This window comes from Argentina silus, assembly GCF_951799395.1.
Source record: "Argentina silus genome assembly, chromosome: 7".
NCBI lineage: Eukaryota > Metazoa > Chordata > Actinopteri > Argentiniformes > Argentinidae > Argentina > Argentina silus.
Window position 1 is genome coordinate 7,978,365 of NC_139661.1, and position 16,306 is coordinate 7,994,670.

The 16,306-nt window shown below is 41.0% G+C and overlaps 3 protein-coding genes across 3 annotated transcripts in view; 1 reads left to right on the forward strand and 2 right to left on the reverse strand.

Moving 5' to 3' along the window:
• Window positions 1-268: 268 nt before the first annotated feature.
• On the reverse strand, window positions 269-3,714 carry LOC310806916 (serine/threonine-protein phosphatase PP1-gamma catalytic subunit A). The gene is made up of 7 exons (XM_083673199.1): window positions 3,392-3,714; window positions 2,911-3,042; window positions 2,320-2,550; window positions 2,087-2,191; window positions 1,707-1,930; window positions 1,423-1,557; window positions 269-927 (listed from the first exon to the last, which is right to left on the reverse strand). The coding sequence occupies exons 1-7, from the start codon at window positions 3,444-3,446 to the stop codon at window positions 838-840; spliced, it is 972 nt and encodes a 323-aa protein (XP_083529325.1). The 5' UTR covers window positions 3,447-3,714; the 3' UTR covers window positions 269-837.
• Window positions 3,715-4,398: 684 nt separating this feature from the next.
• myl2b (myosin, light chain 2b, regulatory, cardiac, slow) lies at window positions 4,399-6,027 on the reverse strand (the record flags this gene model as incomplete). Its single annotated transcript, XM_083672647.1, has 6 exons — window positions 4,399-4,503; window positions 4,694-4,742; window positions 4,843-4,921; window positions 5,292-5,396; window positions 5,524-5,599; window positions 5,992-6,027. 6 exons carry the CDS (start codon window positions 6,025-6,027, stop codon window positions 4,399-4,401), a joined length of 450 nt encoding a protein of 149 aa, XP_083528773.1.
• A 4,843-nt stretch (window positions 6,028-10,870) lies between these two features.
• Window positions 10,871-16,306, forward strand: part of cux2b (cut-like homeobox 2b) — a gene marked incomplete at both ends in the record, with an annotated part of 72,903 nt that continues 67,467 nt past the window's right edge. Inside the window, one exon of the mRNA XM_083672763.1 lies at window positions 10,871-10,933. Within this exon, the coding sequence (XP_083528889.1) occupies window positions 10,871-10,933 (63 nt within the window). The remainder of the gene's footprint in view (window positions 10,934-16,306) is intronic.

Genomic DNA, 16,306 nt, shown 5'->3' on the forward strand with positions numbered 1-16,306 from the left:
TCATTGTTGTCTATAGAGTCAAAATGTTTGTGTGAATGCAAGTTTATGATGGTGAGAGTTCATCTGAACTTCACATCTACTGTGCACAGCGCGAGTTAGTTAAGAAGTCAAGACCTTCTTGGTCAAAACGTTGCAAATTAACAACACGAGAGCATCAGCCAGTGTGCAGGTATTTTCTTTCTTTTCAAAAATCATGTTGTCATGTAGTCCACAAACAACTGATGAAAGAAGAATTGCACATAAATTAGATTCAAATGCCAATGTCCCCCTAAAATATGCTAAAAGTTTATTAGAAAGATTTAGACATTACAATAATTCTTTATTAACTCATTTAATTCAGCACAAGACTTCAAAATTGTGATGTGCAGGCGCAGAGTGTGTGGATTTCATGTCCTATGATAAAGAAAGTTATACAGAAATAAACAACTGTTTAACAAGTGTTTGTGATATTTTCCACAGTTGTTTAAGAACCATTAATATTCATCATTGACAGTGAGAAACAGGTGATGACAGAACTTTATGAGACATGAAATAAATTGGAAAAAACTGTGCACAGCTTCAAACAAGGCATTTCTGTGCATAATCAGCCATATTGTTAACATTGTTCCTGATTGAACAGTCATATGTGGCAAAGACTAGTTGCAATGGAGTGCAAAACACCTGAGGTTTTCATGGTGACATATCCATTGACCCTTGTGGACAAAACAAGAAAACATTTTGCTTTCATCAGTTTGGAGTGGATATCATTTCAATATTGGCTGCACAAAGGGCAACCAAGCCTTCAAATGCAAAAGACGAAAGCAGAACAAGGAGCAGATCATGTCCACTCGTGCCACCTTATTTCTTGGCTTGCTTGGTGACCATGTTCCGGGGGGGCGTCACTGGACGGCTGCCATTTGGCTTCTTCTTCTCCGCTGGTTTTAAAATCTGCAGATGGACACAGGTAACAAAACTATGAGATGTTGTTCCACCAAGTCAACAATACAGAGTCAAACACCATGAAGAAGAGTCTTCAACTTTATCCAACCCTCCTCTAGAGCACTTAAGCAAATACTCTTGAGTCATATAGAAAGACTTTAACTTTTACACTGGATGCTATGGTTGGCACCTTTGAGCATTCCATTTATCCATTCATGAGGAGTATTTGGATTCAATAAGTTAATTCCAGAAGTTCAGTTAGCTGATAAACTGAAATCAGATACAAAAGTCCATGAACTGCTATTGGTATCTATCTTTGTTGCCCAGGGAGCACCAACATGGCTGCCATGGAATTATGTGGTGTGATGTAAATGTATCATACTGCTTGATTGAAATGTCAATGGTCAAAGACTCTGTATGTATGGCTCTGGAAGTACTGACACATTTACATCCTTGTGATAAGACAGTCGATCACATTCATGATGTAATTCCCCTGAATCCCACCTGAAAAGAGCACATGAGGGTCTCGTCCACACTCATCATGGCACCAGCATTGTCAAACTCCCCACAATAGTTGGGTGCTGAGAATAAAGTCACAAGCTGTCTCTTTGCGAAAAACTCATAGCCGTCCTCAACGACCTGTCAGTAAAGAACCGAATAGGAGGGAAAAAAACAAAAACAAGAACAAAAGTCAGATATATGACAATGTGTGCTTACATAAAAACAATACATTCAAATGAAGGCTGTCAGTAATAGTATGGAATAGGACTGAATGAATACATATTTACCTGATGAGCACGACAGATCAAATCCAGGTCATGTTTGTGCAGGAACTTTGCCACCACCTCTGAACCAAAGGTGAATGACACACCCCTGTCATTTTCCCCCCAGCCAAGGACATCCTTGTCTGGATCAGACCAGAGCAGGTCACACAGGAGGCCCTGGTCAGGTACGTCTGTGGGGCGCATTACACGCCTGATCTGCTCCATGGACTGAAGGTCTGGTGACAACCCTGAGAATCGTAGATGGAGACAAACACATCATAAGCTATAAGCTTAACCACTACAGTGGCCTCTATTGCCAAAGATGACATTTCTCAGGGTCCAATGAGGTCAAGCAGCAATGTCCCTCCAGACCAGGACCACTTCAATGTTAAAACTACACCTACCTCCATGGCAGCAGAAGATTTTCTCATCAACAATGGCGGCAATGGGGAGGCAGTTAAAACAGTCTGTAAATGTTTTCCAGAGCTTGATGTTGTACCTTCTTTTACCTAAAAGATATGAAGATAAAAAATGATGATAAAAGTAAGCTCAACAATACATGAAACAGGAACGTACATTTATATTCTAGTCAGATATTGCAGGGGGTTATTACTACAACGATGCCTCAGTAACTCACACTCATCATAGAATCCATATATTCTGTTGATGGAGGCGCACTCATGATTTCCCCTCAGCAGGAAGAAGTTCTCCGGGTATTTGATTTTGTAGGCCAGCAACAGACAGATGGTCTCCAGGGACTGCTTCCCTCTATCCACATAGTCTCCCAGAAATAGGTAGTTACTCTCCGGAGGGAAGCCCCCATATTCAAACAGCCTCAATAAGTCGTAATATTGCCCATGGATGTCACCTGTAGAAAGCAAACCAATTTTAGCCTCAAATTCAAGTGCATGCATCTAGCCTGGTACCAGAGTAGTCAGAATATCTTCTCCATTTCACTTAGTTTGATTCCACTGCATAACCATCTGGATTCAATAACAGCAGTTCTAGACTGGTATTCAGTGAAATGAAAGTGAAATAGAACATCTGTCTGGGTCCAGGCTAGCATGCGTCTACCACCCTAGGGTCAAAACCGGTAGAGAAAACACACCTGACATGATTCTTTCAACCATAGATTCTAATTATATGCGTTCAACATAATTCATGATATTAATCATAACAGTTTCCAAACCTAACATGTATTCCTAGAATAAGCCAAGTGGTAACTCACCACAGATCTTGAGGGGTGCTTCAAGCTCCAGAAGAATGGGTTGACTGAGAAAGATCTCCCTGGACTTGAGGCATAATCCACGGATCTCGCTCTCCTGCAGCTGCACATTCTTCCCAGGCTTTGCTCCTCTGACTGCGAAAATAACAATACAGACAAAGCTGTCAGCAACATTATCTAACGTTAGCTACCTACCTGTCCTCACCGCCTTATCTCCGACATCATAAACCTGAGGTAGAGGATCAGAATGCAGGATGTTATTGTCAGCTGTGTAAAACTAGCCCAAAGTCATATCGTTTATTTAGCTGCTTGCGTTCAGTGCCAGAATCACTTCAGGATGATGGAACGTTCCGACAATATTAATATAGCTAATGATGCAATCTCGCACAAGCTAGCCAGATAACACCGCGAGTTGATGACACAGTATTGTTCGTGTTGAGTATATCGAACAATGTAGCTAACTTCAGCTGTTACCATTTCTTACCTTCTAAAAGACGCTGGATGATACTGTCTATATTGAGTTTGTCAACATCGGCCATTGCGACGTAAAAAAGGGCTGAGGAGGGAGAGTGCGCTGTAAATCTAGGGCTTGTTAGCTAGCTAGCTAGCTTAGTTAAATCGCTGATTTCGAGAACAAAAACGTGTAGAGACGAGACCCTACTTATATGTAGTTATAATTTACGCTATAATATCTACTTAATTACTTCGACATCCCAGTATTCCACGAAAAACATCTAATGTTAGCTGTCGTCTACCGGGATAAAATAAATGTTAGCCGCTGTGTTAGCCGTTAGCGATGTCCTCTGATTTAGCCACACCTCTACCAGCTTCTTCAAAGCAAAAGCGCAGCCAACCTGGGTCGGGGTGGATCGGATAGCTGCTGCCATCTACTGTGCTGGAATATGCATGTCCACGTGTGTACCACGCCACTGTGTGGCACAATGTCTCTACCTTCACCTGCTTTCTTTAGTTTGGGTTATATATTTATTTGGATCAAGTTGTTCTTGTAATATGATATTTGAGTTGTGAGATTATCAAAACAAAGCACTTTCTGACACAGACAACTGTAATTTACCATTTAATTTGAAATAATGCTGAAGGTTTTAAAGCACTTGTCCACAGGACAAAACAGTGTGTAGAACAAAGTGTGAAGACATTAACAAATGAAAACTTTGTGTGTTTGAAGTGTCTTGTTTGTGGCTGGGGCTAGTACATCAAGGTCTGCTCTGGAAGACCCATTTGCAAGTAGTGTAGTACTTTATCTTGATTATAGTCCACTGATCTGATAGCCACATCATTACCTAATGGACAGTTTATAGATAGACTTGGAGCTAAAATTTGTATGAAAAGGGCCTCTTTCTTAAAAGCTCTTTATTTACAAGTCAATCATGCATATCTCATGGACATCTCATGCACATCATAAACATGTCCTCGGGCTCTGATGCACAGAGAATCTGAGTGACAGGGGCAGCCTTCACAGACGAGGCGGATTTATTCTTGGTCCTTCTCCTCCCCATGTGTGATGATGTAGACCAGATTTTTGTAGTCCAGGTTCCCAGCCACGTCTGGAGGGAAGGCAGTGAACATCTGAACCATCTGAGCATGGAGAGAAAAAAACACCCTGTTTGAGTGGATGATTTACTACAAACAGTGGTAGTCAGTACATTATGGCCAGTTTCTGAAGGTGATGAGTGGTTTCTAAGTTTACACTGATTTTCTCCCTGTGTGTGTGTAAAGCGATTATATTAGTGTATCATTTAACTTAGTCAGTGATGGTGTGTCTCACCTCTTCAGGAGAGAACCTGTCAGCCTGGGTTGTCAACATCTCTGTCACACTGTAAAGAAAGCCACTGTGATGTTTATACACACGTTGTCCAATACATGTAGTCCTGTAGTCAAAGCCTAAAGACAGGTGCTGTAAGCATGCATACTCACAAGTCCTTCTTCAGTGTCCCCTTCCCTTCCGGATCAAAGACTTTGAAAGCATTGAGGATAGTCTCCTCTGCGTCAGCACCTAAGGAGTGACAGACACAAACTGCTCAGTTTGACATTTGGATGTTGTCTCAAGTGCCATTAACTCATCTAAACACAGTCTCAGAAAAAGGAACAGTGAAGCCTGTTAATATTGGAAGCAGCATCATTTATGGGTGTACATTTCAACATAGTACCAGAGATTCTTTAATAGATACATAGCATTTCATGATTGCTACAGTGAATCCCATAATTACAAATAAGTAACTCTTGCCTATATTCTTATCGTAACTAATTACTATGTAATTACACTGTTGTAACTATCAGGGAACTAAAATAAAGTTTTAGTTTCTCAATCCATCCAAAGTCCCAAGGTGGTCAGTTGCAAAAGAATGTTCTCTCCATCCCCTCACCCTTTAGCTTCTCTCCAAACATGGTGAGGAAGACTGTGAAATTGATGGGCCCTGGAGCCTCCTTTAGCATTCCGTCAATCTCCTCTTGCTTCACATTTACACGGCCTGGAGTGGGCACAGGGATTAGGGACTACAATGTTGACGAGTCTCATTCCCAGACAAAATAACTTGGGGACGAGGTTACAATGTTTACATAGTCACACAATGACACAGCAAAAGTAATTCCACCTACCTAAAGCTGCAAATGTGTCCCTTAGGTCATTCTTGTCGATGAAGCCATCTCTGTTCTGGTCCATTATAGTGAAGGCCTGTTCAGGGTTGATGACTGTTAGTGTGTTGATGACAATGTGTGTGTGTGTGTGTGTGTGTGTGTGTGTGTGTGTGTGTGTGTGTGTGTGTGTGTGTGTGTGTGTGTGTGTGTGTGTGTGTGTGTGTGTGTGCGCGTGTGCGCGTGTTGTGTGTGTTAAGGGGGCGGGGAGTGGGTCTCACACAACCAGTTCCCAGCTAGAGAGATTGTGAGTGTATGTAATGTTGTGTGTGTATGTGTGTGTGTTTGTATATATGTGTGTGTGTGTGTGTGTGTGTGTGCGCACGTGGGTGCATACTTGCGTGTGCATGTTTATACAGTATTTATGCAGTAGATGCATCAATACTGCATGTACACACATAAAATACATAAAAAATGCAGTTGAGGACTGACCTCTTTGAACTCCTGGATCTGGGCCTGTTCAAACATGGAGAACACATTGGAGCTGGCTCCCTCTGTTCTCTTCTTTGCTTTTTTGGGTGCCTGAGTTTGAGAAATAAACTTTGTTTAGATTCAATACAGCCTGCACCATGATCATTTGTGACTCGGTTTGTGTTTGATGATTGACTGTTGTTTTGCTCTGACACATATTATGAGATGACTACAAACTCATACCAGCAAACTTGATAATCTATATCTGACTGGGGCTACCTCACACAACAGACAAGATTGATGTTGTAGTGCACATTTCAAAATGAAGGCATAGAATCCCTATCATTTTGTCATGGAAATATTTACAAACTCCTCTCCTCTCTGGGAGTTTATAATTAGCACGGTGAGGGAGTGGTCCTCTCACTCTCAGAGCCCCTGGATCAGATGAGGGATTACGCTTTGAGGCCTGGGTGTTGACAGGGCGGTGCACTGATCCACATTTGAGTGGAAATCCCATGAAGGCAAGGATTATGCAGAGCTATTTACACGACTGCCACAGAACCGTGAAAACAGAGCAAGGGAATGCAGTCTGGTGACATCACGCTGCCTGGATTCACAGGCCTCTCGACAGCTGCTGTCTAACGTTCGCTGTGGATTAGCCCTCAAACAGTTGTGCTTCACAGCAGAAGGTCATTGTGCCACTTGACATTTTACTCATCTCTGTACAAAATTGCCTGCTTTAAGACATGTTTAAGAGGATGTACACACAGATAGAACTCATCCTGGACATATAAACGTATAAAAGTTTGTAAACGTGTAAAAGTTTGCATCCCTTTGCTGCCTCCCTATTGACATGCACATCACCTCTTTAAAAAAAGATGAATGTTCCATCCCTGCTTATGGAGGCGTATTGGAAGTTTTCAAGGAGAGAACATTACCTCCCCCAGAGGCCTATGTTTGATAGACTGAGTGTGTCTTTCATAAATGCTCTGAAAAAAAGTTATGGACAAAGCAACTCAAAACATTAAACAGTCCATTAGCCACTATTATTATTCCCTTTCAATGTCCTTAGACACCAACTGTAATCCTCTACCAAAAATCATTTTGCACACACTATGACCAAACACATCATCAGAAGTGAGACCTGAGAGTGTCCACACAGAGACACAGCTCACTACAACTCAAAATGTTCCATGCAAAGATGAATACATATGGCCCTCTAACCCTTCCTAGGATCATATGCAGTCAGCGGGATATCATGGAGTATCTAGCATTGCACACTCACCATCTCTCTATAGTCGCTGGAGGAGGACAAAGAGGGATCCTGATGCTCTACGATGGGACAACATTGTCACCAGGGGGGTAGATATATACTGATACCCCCCCCCCCCCTCACAAAACGTGCCTGCCCATACACTAAAAATACTCCATGCCTTCTTTAGGCAGTGACACAGGTAGAGGAGACTACTCCCTTGCCCTGCCCTGCCCCTTGGTCCATTGTCAGTGCTTTAACTACAGTCCAATGGTCCATCACATTACTAAGACACAAGAATAACAGACTGGGTACAAATATGGCTCAGAGTAGAAAGCTGCAGGTTTGATTGGCAGCTCCACTTGCTGGGCTCCATCCTCCAGCTGTCCTATTACAATTCTACGGGGACCACATTATGATGTGAGGCGTTTCTGGGGTATCATAAAGAGAACTGAAAGTCACAGCTCTACTTGAATGTCTTCAAATTGATCATATTGGTGACTCTCTGAATATATATTAACAAAGATAAAAGCTGGGACATATTACATATGGAGACATGAGTACAGTGAAAGTGTACGAACATGATCACTGAACTGTGTTAGAAAGTCCCTTTGGGAGTCCACAACTGAATAATTTGTTTGGTAATTTGAGTGTAGTGTGTTATCACATCCATATTCTGGGGGCAATTTGAAAAGTTTGGCAATATCATACTGTAGGCTATGCTATGTAATGTATCTTTGCCCCATTGATCCTTTTACCCGAAAATAAAGGGTATATGTGGTGAATTTCCCCCTGGCGTTATCACAGTGTAACATTGCTCTTCCTGGGGGCAGTACAGTCATAGTACAGTGCCTGAGAGTACACTATACATGGATACATCTGGATAGATAGATAGATAGACAGACAGACAGACAGACAGACAGACAGACAGACAGATACATACATACATACATACATACATACATACATACATACATACATACATACATACATAGATATGTCTTATAAGTGTGCACTTGTAATTGAATATGAAAGCACAAATGCCTTGCACAAATGGTTTGTCTGTCAAACACATAAATGCAGAATTTCTGTTTCACCACTGTCAAGAACAGCGTGAACACTAAGTAGGCATACGTATGTCTGTATACAAAATATAAAGATGTGCACCTCAAACCTATGTCAGACCCTTGCATTGGCTTGAATTCCATTTACCCCCCTTGTCCAGTAGGTAGTGCTAGCAACACACACCTGCATTTCCATTACCAATGAGTCTTACTAAATTAATCTTGGCGTTTTGAAATCAAGTCTGGAATGAAAAAAAAGAATGTGGTTTGCCTGTTCTCCTTCCAATTTATGCAAATGGTCTATGTTGCTATGCTTATTTGTCTTCTATGCTTATATTATTCCACTGATGGAATAATAGTGGACATTGCCTGGTTGTCACCTGTCTTTGTTGTTGGTCGTTCAACATACATGCACATTGAGTAGCTCCAGACATGATCAAATATGTGGCCTGGAGAATGAGACATGTGAGTGTGAGATTGTGTTCGTTGGATGAAAACACATTTACATAATGCATCTAGCCCAATGGGTTTATTGTGACAACAATATTGCCATGAAATTGTCTTCCATATCAACTCTGATTTGAATGTTAAGTTTCCAGATAAATCACTGCTAACTAAGATGTTATTATTTTCTCATGAATCTTGCATCTCACTCCAGCCCTCAAGCCACATACAATGCAATAATGCTGAAACTTTTAATAAGCATCCTTTAGTTTTCCCCTGAGGTGTTTTCTGTCTGGTATGAGAATATCAAATTCCTCCCTTTGTTTAAAGTTACTAAAAGTATGACTTATATGCATAATATCTTCCTTCACTTCTAGTACCGTTTCATAAGAGTGTCATGTAAACAAGCTGTATGGTGATGCACATACAGTAGTGATCTGGGCTGGCTTATTTGTGATTTGGCATGGTGTTAGAGCACAGGCTCCAGACTGTCATGTATGCATGACCTTTTTTGGTGTTAATGAAATTAGTAGATACATTAATTGACGAGCTTAAAGGTGACAGGTGTAACCTTTGTTTCTTTGGACAGAATTGTAGTTTTTGCACTCCTCGTAGGCAACAAATCGAAGAAAGCAAGCACATGCAATGCCACTAGATGGAGCAAATGATGCCAATACTTGTCTTTTTCAAGCCTTACTGTGCTCTTACAATATATAAAGTGCACAAATAATAAAATAACCACAACCATTACATCAAAATCTCAAATGCCACTAAATGCTGTGGAGAGAGTAAAGTAATTAAGTAGAATTATTTAAAAAATAATAAGAAAGATTTGCATAGAATGCCCTGAACCTCCACTGGGCACACAAACCCTTTCATGTTCATGTGACATTTTCAGAGGTGACATCATGGCATTACTGATTATAATGTATGTAGAATAATACTGTGCTACACATCTAAGAGTGATGGGCAAGAAGGCCAGCATGTATCACAAATATTCACAAATCTACAATCGTGTGCTCTTCAAAAGCAACACCCTGAAACAGTACTCAGTATATTAAAATAGTCCATTGACTATGAGTCCCCTGGAGAGTGTCCAGGTAAGAGGTACCAGAGAGACCCTCTTTTGTAACCCTAGTGATACCACAGATACATTCTTTCCTTTTTATTTAGAAACTAATCTATATTCATGATGCCAGACAGATGAGTAATAGACCTTATTATAAACATGTTCACCTGTAACCCCCTGAGGGCACTGCTTAGGGCATACTATCACATGTTTCTGTTTTTTTCTGCTTTTGTTTTCAAACATAAAAAGCCTATCCCAGATACACATATACATTATAATAATTCAATTATTTAATGTCCCAACAGGGAAATTCATTGAGTGGCTAAATATTAAGCCTAGATACACTGGTCATGAATCAGTTCATGAGGTCCTATAAGGTGAAATTCAACTGCCTTTATGGAAGTAATTATCCAGAGTAGGATGTATGCATTATAAATGTATCTGCACCGAATTCGATACATGCACAGAAATCCAAACTGACCTCACAGCTTTTGAATTGTCCCATAAGTGCAAAAATACATAAATACTGTTATTTGTAGCCTATAAAAATAACCTGACATAAAAAGGTGTTAATTGTTTCCATCATCAGAATCATCATCACCATCATCATCATCATAATCAGCTAGCCTATCATTTAATTAGGACTCTAACCTATGCAAATCAGGAACACATGGTGCTTTATTGTAGCAACTTCAGTATAAATGCATAAACGGAGATTTCCAACCACAAGGTTATAATGTTGCTCTCCTTCCCTTTTCCAGACGGTATTGATCAACCCCTTACGTCAGTATTGATAACTTTGCCAAACCAAAATCAAGTGCAATTGTCCAGTTAATCTCCGGGACTGCACAAATGCATGGATATTCTTCTACTTTTGAAAAACACATGGGGGTTCACGAAGATATGGCTTGTTTTTACCAAACATTTTGACGTTGAGTTCAGTGGACTTTCATGTATTCATGACATTTTTTTTTCAAGTAGAGCGAGTAATCGTAAACGTTGTTTAGCGAGGGGAATCCAGCCCACATATTTATTGCAGCCACTGAAAAAAATCTCTTCAATATCCCCAAGATGGCCGCCGATGCGGGATCGATGTTTCAATATTGGAAGAAATTTGATCTACGGCGGCTTCAGGTTAGTGTTATCCTTTACCTTTGTTTATATATCTCCACGCAGAAGATAGTGTACTTTAAAATGATGTAAAATATGTAGCTGGGGACTAATGCAGAACGAAATCGGCGGTGTTGCATTGATAGTTATTAGAAATTGATCCTCTACTGCCTTTGTTCAGTTCAATCATTGATCAGCGATGGAGCGACCATAGAGTAGCACAGGCGCTCTGCAGCCTGCGCTCTGCGTTCACCGCTGGGATGGATCAACACCATGGACATTGCCTATATTTTTATACGATTCTGTATTTAGAGCGCTCATCACTGTTGTAGATAGAGAACGGAAACTTTTAATGCCCTCATGAATCTTGCTCTGTGGACGTAACTTTTTACCAGCTTAATGTTTTATTCCAAACATGATGATGGTGCGTCTACGACTGGGTTTATATCTTTTGCGACATTGACTCTTATATTCAATCTCTATGATAAAAATTATTCTTTTTTGCATGTACAACTTTGCTTACACGACTAGATTCACGGAAAGTTTTTTTTGTTGACGTGCTATAACATTTAGATTGCTTGTTCAAGCCATGGTTTGATTGTTTTTTTTTCTTTTGGAAGATAAAACGACTAGCATGCTACTGTATATCGGGTTAAAATGAATGGTAAAATCTAAAGCATAGTTACTGAGCGTTAATGCAAAGCTTTATGTTCACTATAGCTGTTCAGAAAGAACTATGATTTCACAAAATGTACATTGCAGTTGATTGACATTTAGCCTAGACATTTCAGAGAAGTTTTATACGCTATATGAATTCTTTAATTTTACTAACTTGGCTGAAATGTAGTGAACATTCGATTTTGAAATAGCCTAACTTTATATCTATATAGGCAGCTGTTATTTATGTATTCGAAACATTTTTCAATAAAATTTATATGGGCTTAGTTGGTATCACTGAAAAGCCACATTGTTGGCAATAATGGCATCAAATTCGAGCCGAATATTTCTGTGCGTCTCTGCACGAAATAAAGGTAGGGGAAGCTAAGCGATTTTCTATTTTCACCCCCCTCCCATCCTCTCAAGCCGCATTGTGGACTAGGCTATTCGGGCAAGGACTGTGTAATTGTATTCCCCGCTAATGTTTGTAAATCAGCCTCGGCCAGCGCAAGGGCACTGTCTCTGGCGTATGATTGATGCTCTGTAACATGAGAAATGACAAGAGCATGGCAAGCCAGGTCCCGCGGAAAAGCCTGCCGAGAAGAAATCAGATCTGTTCTGGGCTGTCTTGTGTGGCCGATTGTTATTCTGCCCCCCAATCGGTTGACTACTCATGTAGTAAGGGCGAGTTGAGCTATTGTTGTGTAGCCTGCGCCGGGGTTCATTCGCATCTTGCCCAATGCTTTGCATCATTAGTTGGCAAAGACCCTAATGTTAGTAACCAAGGCTCAGAACCAAATAGCCCACATCCTACTGCTTATGAAAGGTTTATTGAGCAAATCAATTATGAAATTCCTCTCAAAAAGAATCTAAGTGAATAAAGTTGCACCATTGTGCTAAAGTAATCTCAAAATGAATAAGACTAGGATTTTCAATTAACCAGATGAATAACAAGATACCATAGACTTATTATATCTTAAACAGTAGGCTAGAATGTATCATATGGAGGTAGACATATTCATTTGTAAAGTTGCTAATATTAATCAATGGAAAAATCATTCATGATGGCGCCACTGCATATTTGTATTGGAGCCTATATGATCATAAGACATATCATAGCCATTTTCCCTTGGTCTGTATTTGTAGCTTGATTGCAAGATTGTAAGGCACAATCAAGATTTCTTGCTGATCAATGGCAATTTAAATCAATGCTATACTGCACACCCATCGATTCTGTAAGAATGTAAGTTGTTAATATCTGCCTTATTAGCTCAGTACAAATTGTCTTACTTATGTGCAATCATAATCCCAAATATATACCAAATTGTATTACTCCATTGTTTGTTTTGTTGTCTTTTGAGTCTTTGTAAACAAACACTGTATCAACATATTTACAACAATCATGTTGATCTCATGGACTGTCAGTACTTGGACCCAAAGCGCCATGTATTAGAGCAGTTACATTTACCCAGCCCTGTCCTTTAGTTTACCAAACAAAGTGGTGGGATCAAGCTGTTGTGATTACAGATTAGTAATAAGAATACATAACATAAAGGAGTTATCAGCGCTAGACTATATCATCGTCTCTTGAGGTGAAGATCAGTGGCTATCCAGATTATTGAAGAACAACCCCAGCAAACAGTAATAACAGCCTTATAGGCTAAATGAGACATAGTGGAAGTACAGTAGAGATCTGTATTGCTCCAGCGCTCCTTGTTGCCAAATCATGGATGAAGCAAGTTGCATGTGGGACCTAATTATCAGACTACTTTCACTGTCTTTACCCTTATATTCCCTGGTCTTGTGGATATCTAGCTGAACATTTTATATCAATCATCTAACAGTTCCAGACAATTGTGACATGTATCTAATCACGCAGAGATTTTCATCTGTTTCCCCTCTCAAGCTTTTATCAATATCAACAAATGGGATTGTGGAATATTAAATGTTGGTGAACTAGATTTCTGCCTTAGAGTTGTACAGTATGAGATGAATTATTTACACAACGCCTAATGAAAAGAGGACAGAGAAAGTGAGAGCATGGAAGGTGGGGTGACCTTGGTTACGCTGGCTGCAGGTCACACGGCTATTGCCGAGGTAATCATTCACACCAGCCAGATGGCATTTCTGTCGGCGACCATGGAAAGGACGGGTCAGGAGCTGTCCTGCCAGGTCCTGCCGGGCCCAAGCCCAACTCTCAGCCAATAGAGAGCAAGCCCAGGAGATCACTCAGTCAGTAGGGAGCATTCTCTGACCCAGGTGATGAGAAGATGAGAGGACACAGCTAATGTACTACATTGTTATTACATAGTTTAATCAATTGAAGCTTGCTCAGTTTGTATTGATTTAATGCTCATGTAAAAAAAAGTCACACTTTACAAGGAAGTGGCCTGCCACGTCTTTTGAGGATTCTTTAGAGGGATCAACCACCAATTAGTAGGTGATTAGTTAATGGATGCATTCTTAAGTGTAATGTAATGAGTTCTTTCAGATTTTCAGGATTAAACTAGGCTTGTCCAAATAGCTTGGTGTGTTCATACTGTAGGAGATATTTTAACAACAATTCAATCAGTATTGGGCTTCTGTATTATACTGAATATGTTGGAGAATCCCTCTGTTGTTCTAGTGCTGTAGAAATACAGTGTACATATGGCTTAACAGTATTAGGCTTATATGATGCAACCTTGTTGCCTTGTCTCTTGTACTCTTTTCTCTATAGTTCTCTGAGGCAGTGAGTTTTAGATCAGGAACAAAAAGCTCTGATTGTACTACGTTTAGCATGACTCAGGCGCTCTGGTGTCAGCTCTAATCCACAGACAGAGACAACAGTATTGCCAAACAGAGAAATTGCTTTGCAGCCTATGAGCATTGCTGCCGTTGCTGCCAGCCTGCTCTGTGTGCCGTTTGCCAGCAGCTCCCGCCCCCCTAAACCCAACCCTGCAATCTCAAATTGGCTGTGAAAATGGGTCTCGGTTTCCCATTCATTCATTCATGCTTTGATAGATTTGTTTGTTGTTATTGTTTATGTCACATGAGGCTCCAGCATAATATCATCATTTACCGGAAGTGCCAAGTCCAGAGAACCAACGGGTTGTAAGGTTGATTAGGGTTTGTGTCCCTGAAAAAGCTGTGTACAACATGAGTGATCTAGATAGGAGGAAATGGGGTGAATAGCTCTTGAGGCAGCCATTGATAGCCTCAACAACAAACAGCAGGGGCAGCCCAGGGAGGCAGCATGGAGAAGACAGAGCCCCAGGGTATGCAATGAAAAAATGCACACATAGAGTAGACACACACATTTATGCAAGCATACACATGCACGCACGCAGGCACACACACACACACACACACACACACACGCAGGCATGCACGCAGGCATGCACGCACGCAGGCATGCACACACGCAGGCATGCACGCACGCACGCATGTACGCACACACGCACACACGCACGCACGCACGCACACACACACACACACACACACACACACACACACGCGCACACACACACACACACACACACACACACACACACACACACACACACACACACACACTGTGTCTGTGCTTGTGTTTAGGTATGTGGATATGCACCTCCTCCATAGGCAATATACTAAACGCACAAACAGTCATAGTCACGGAATCATACATACACATGTTATGCAAACCTGCATACTCATATCGACTCACACCCACGTACGTGTAAAACATACAAACGCATGCGGAGTCAGAAGGGATAAAAAGCTTTGAAGCTGACCTCAAATTGCCCAGTATGGGTGAGATATTATCTGTCTTTGAAATCTCCTTTTTGGCAGAACTCACGCATTAGGCCTCAATGGATTAATCGTGGTTTTTAAATGGAGTGAGGAATAGGCTGAAACCTCATCGTCCCAGGTCTGTGTTGCATCCATGCCCTGCTAGATAAACATTTTCCAACATGCTTTCACACCTCATCCTTACTGGGAAATATTGGGTGGGGTACGTCTGTCATGGTCTCCCATAGTTTACCATAAGCTTCCCCGCTTATTCTTTGACAGTAATAACAAAGGAAATAAGAAAGGGGGAATCTTTTACAGGACTAGCTGGGGGTAAATTGAGCTGTGAAATCCAGGAGCCATAGCCTCGGTACATAAAACGTAGGCAACATTAGAGAGTTGAAGTGAAACAGACTTCGGCATTAAGCCATTTAACCTCTCTGTAGCATTAGTGGTAGAGACTTCAAAGCAGACGCTTCAGCGTTGGGAGCAGAATGACAAATGGGTTTAGAGACAGCTACGGTGAGCATTCACACAGAAAGAGTAGGCCTGTCATTATAATGTCAGCTTAATCACTTTGACCTTCCTTCAAGTAGATTTCCATACCCATCCACAATGATTTTGCCTCATTCATGCCCCTGTTTGCAGGATAAGTATCATGCTGCTGCTTGATAAGGGTGCGGAATGATGGCGAGTTCTTGCATTTCAAACCTAGAACCTTGTTTTAACAGTGTGAAATGTCACATTATGATTTTATTGTGTTATTATTATTACCATTTAGGATGAATAATGATGCAAACGGACCATTATTATCAGGTGGATGGCCTAGTGCTGTGCATGCCCTTTCTGGTTGCTGACACCCTCTGCTTTAGCATCTCCCTGACCAAATGTCATCGGAGAAATGTGTACCCCAATGTTTCAGTCGTAATGCCCCCTTGGTAGTTGACAGTGCTTCGTAACAAAAGGCATTAGCTTTTCTCATAGCAC

Bases quoted from the DNA above. Each gene is read 5' to 3' on its own strand.
- LOC310806916 (XM_083673199.1), bottom strand. From the start codon at position 3,446: ATGGCCGATGTTGACAAACTCAATATAGACAGTATCATCCAGCGTCTT. The intron at 2,551-2,910 runs GTGAGTTACCAC...TGCTTTCTACAG, and splicing joins AGCACCCCTCAAGATCTGTG to GTGACATCCATGGGCAATAT. The intron at 1,931-2,086 runs GTAGGTGTAGTT...TACGATTCTCAG, and splicing joins AATCTTCTGCTGCCATGGAG to GGTTGTCACCAGACCTTCAG.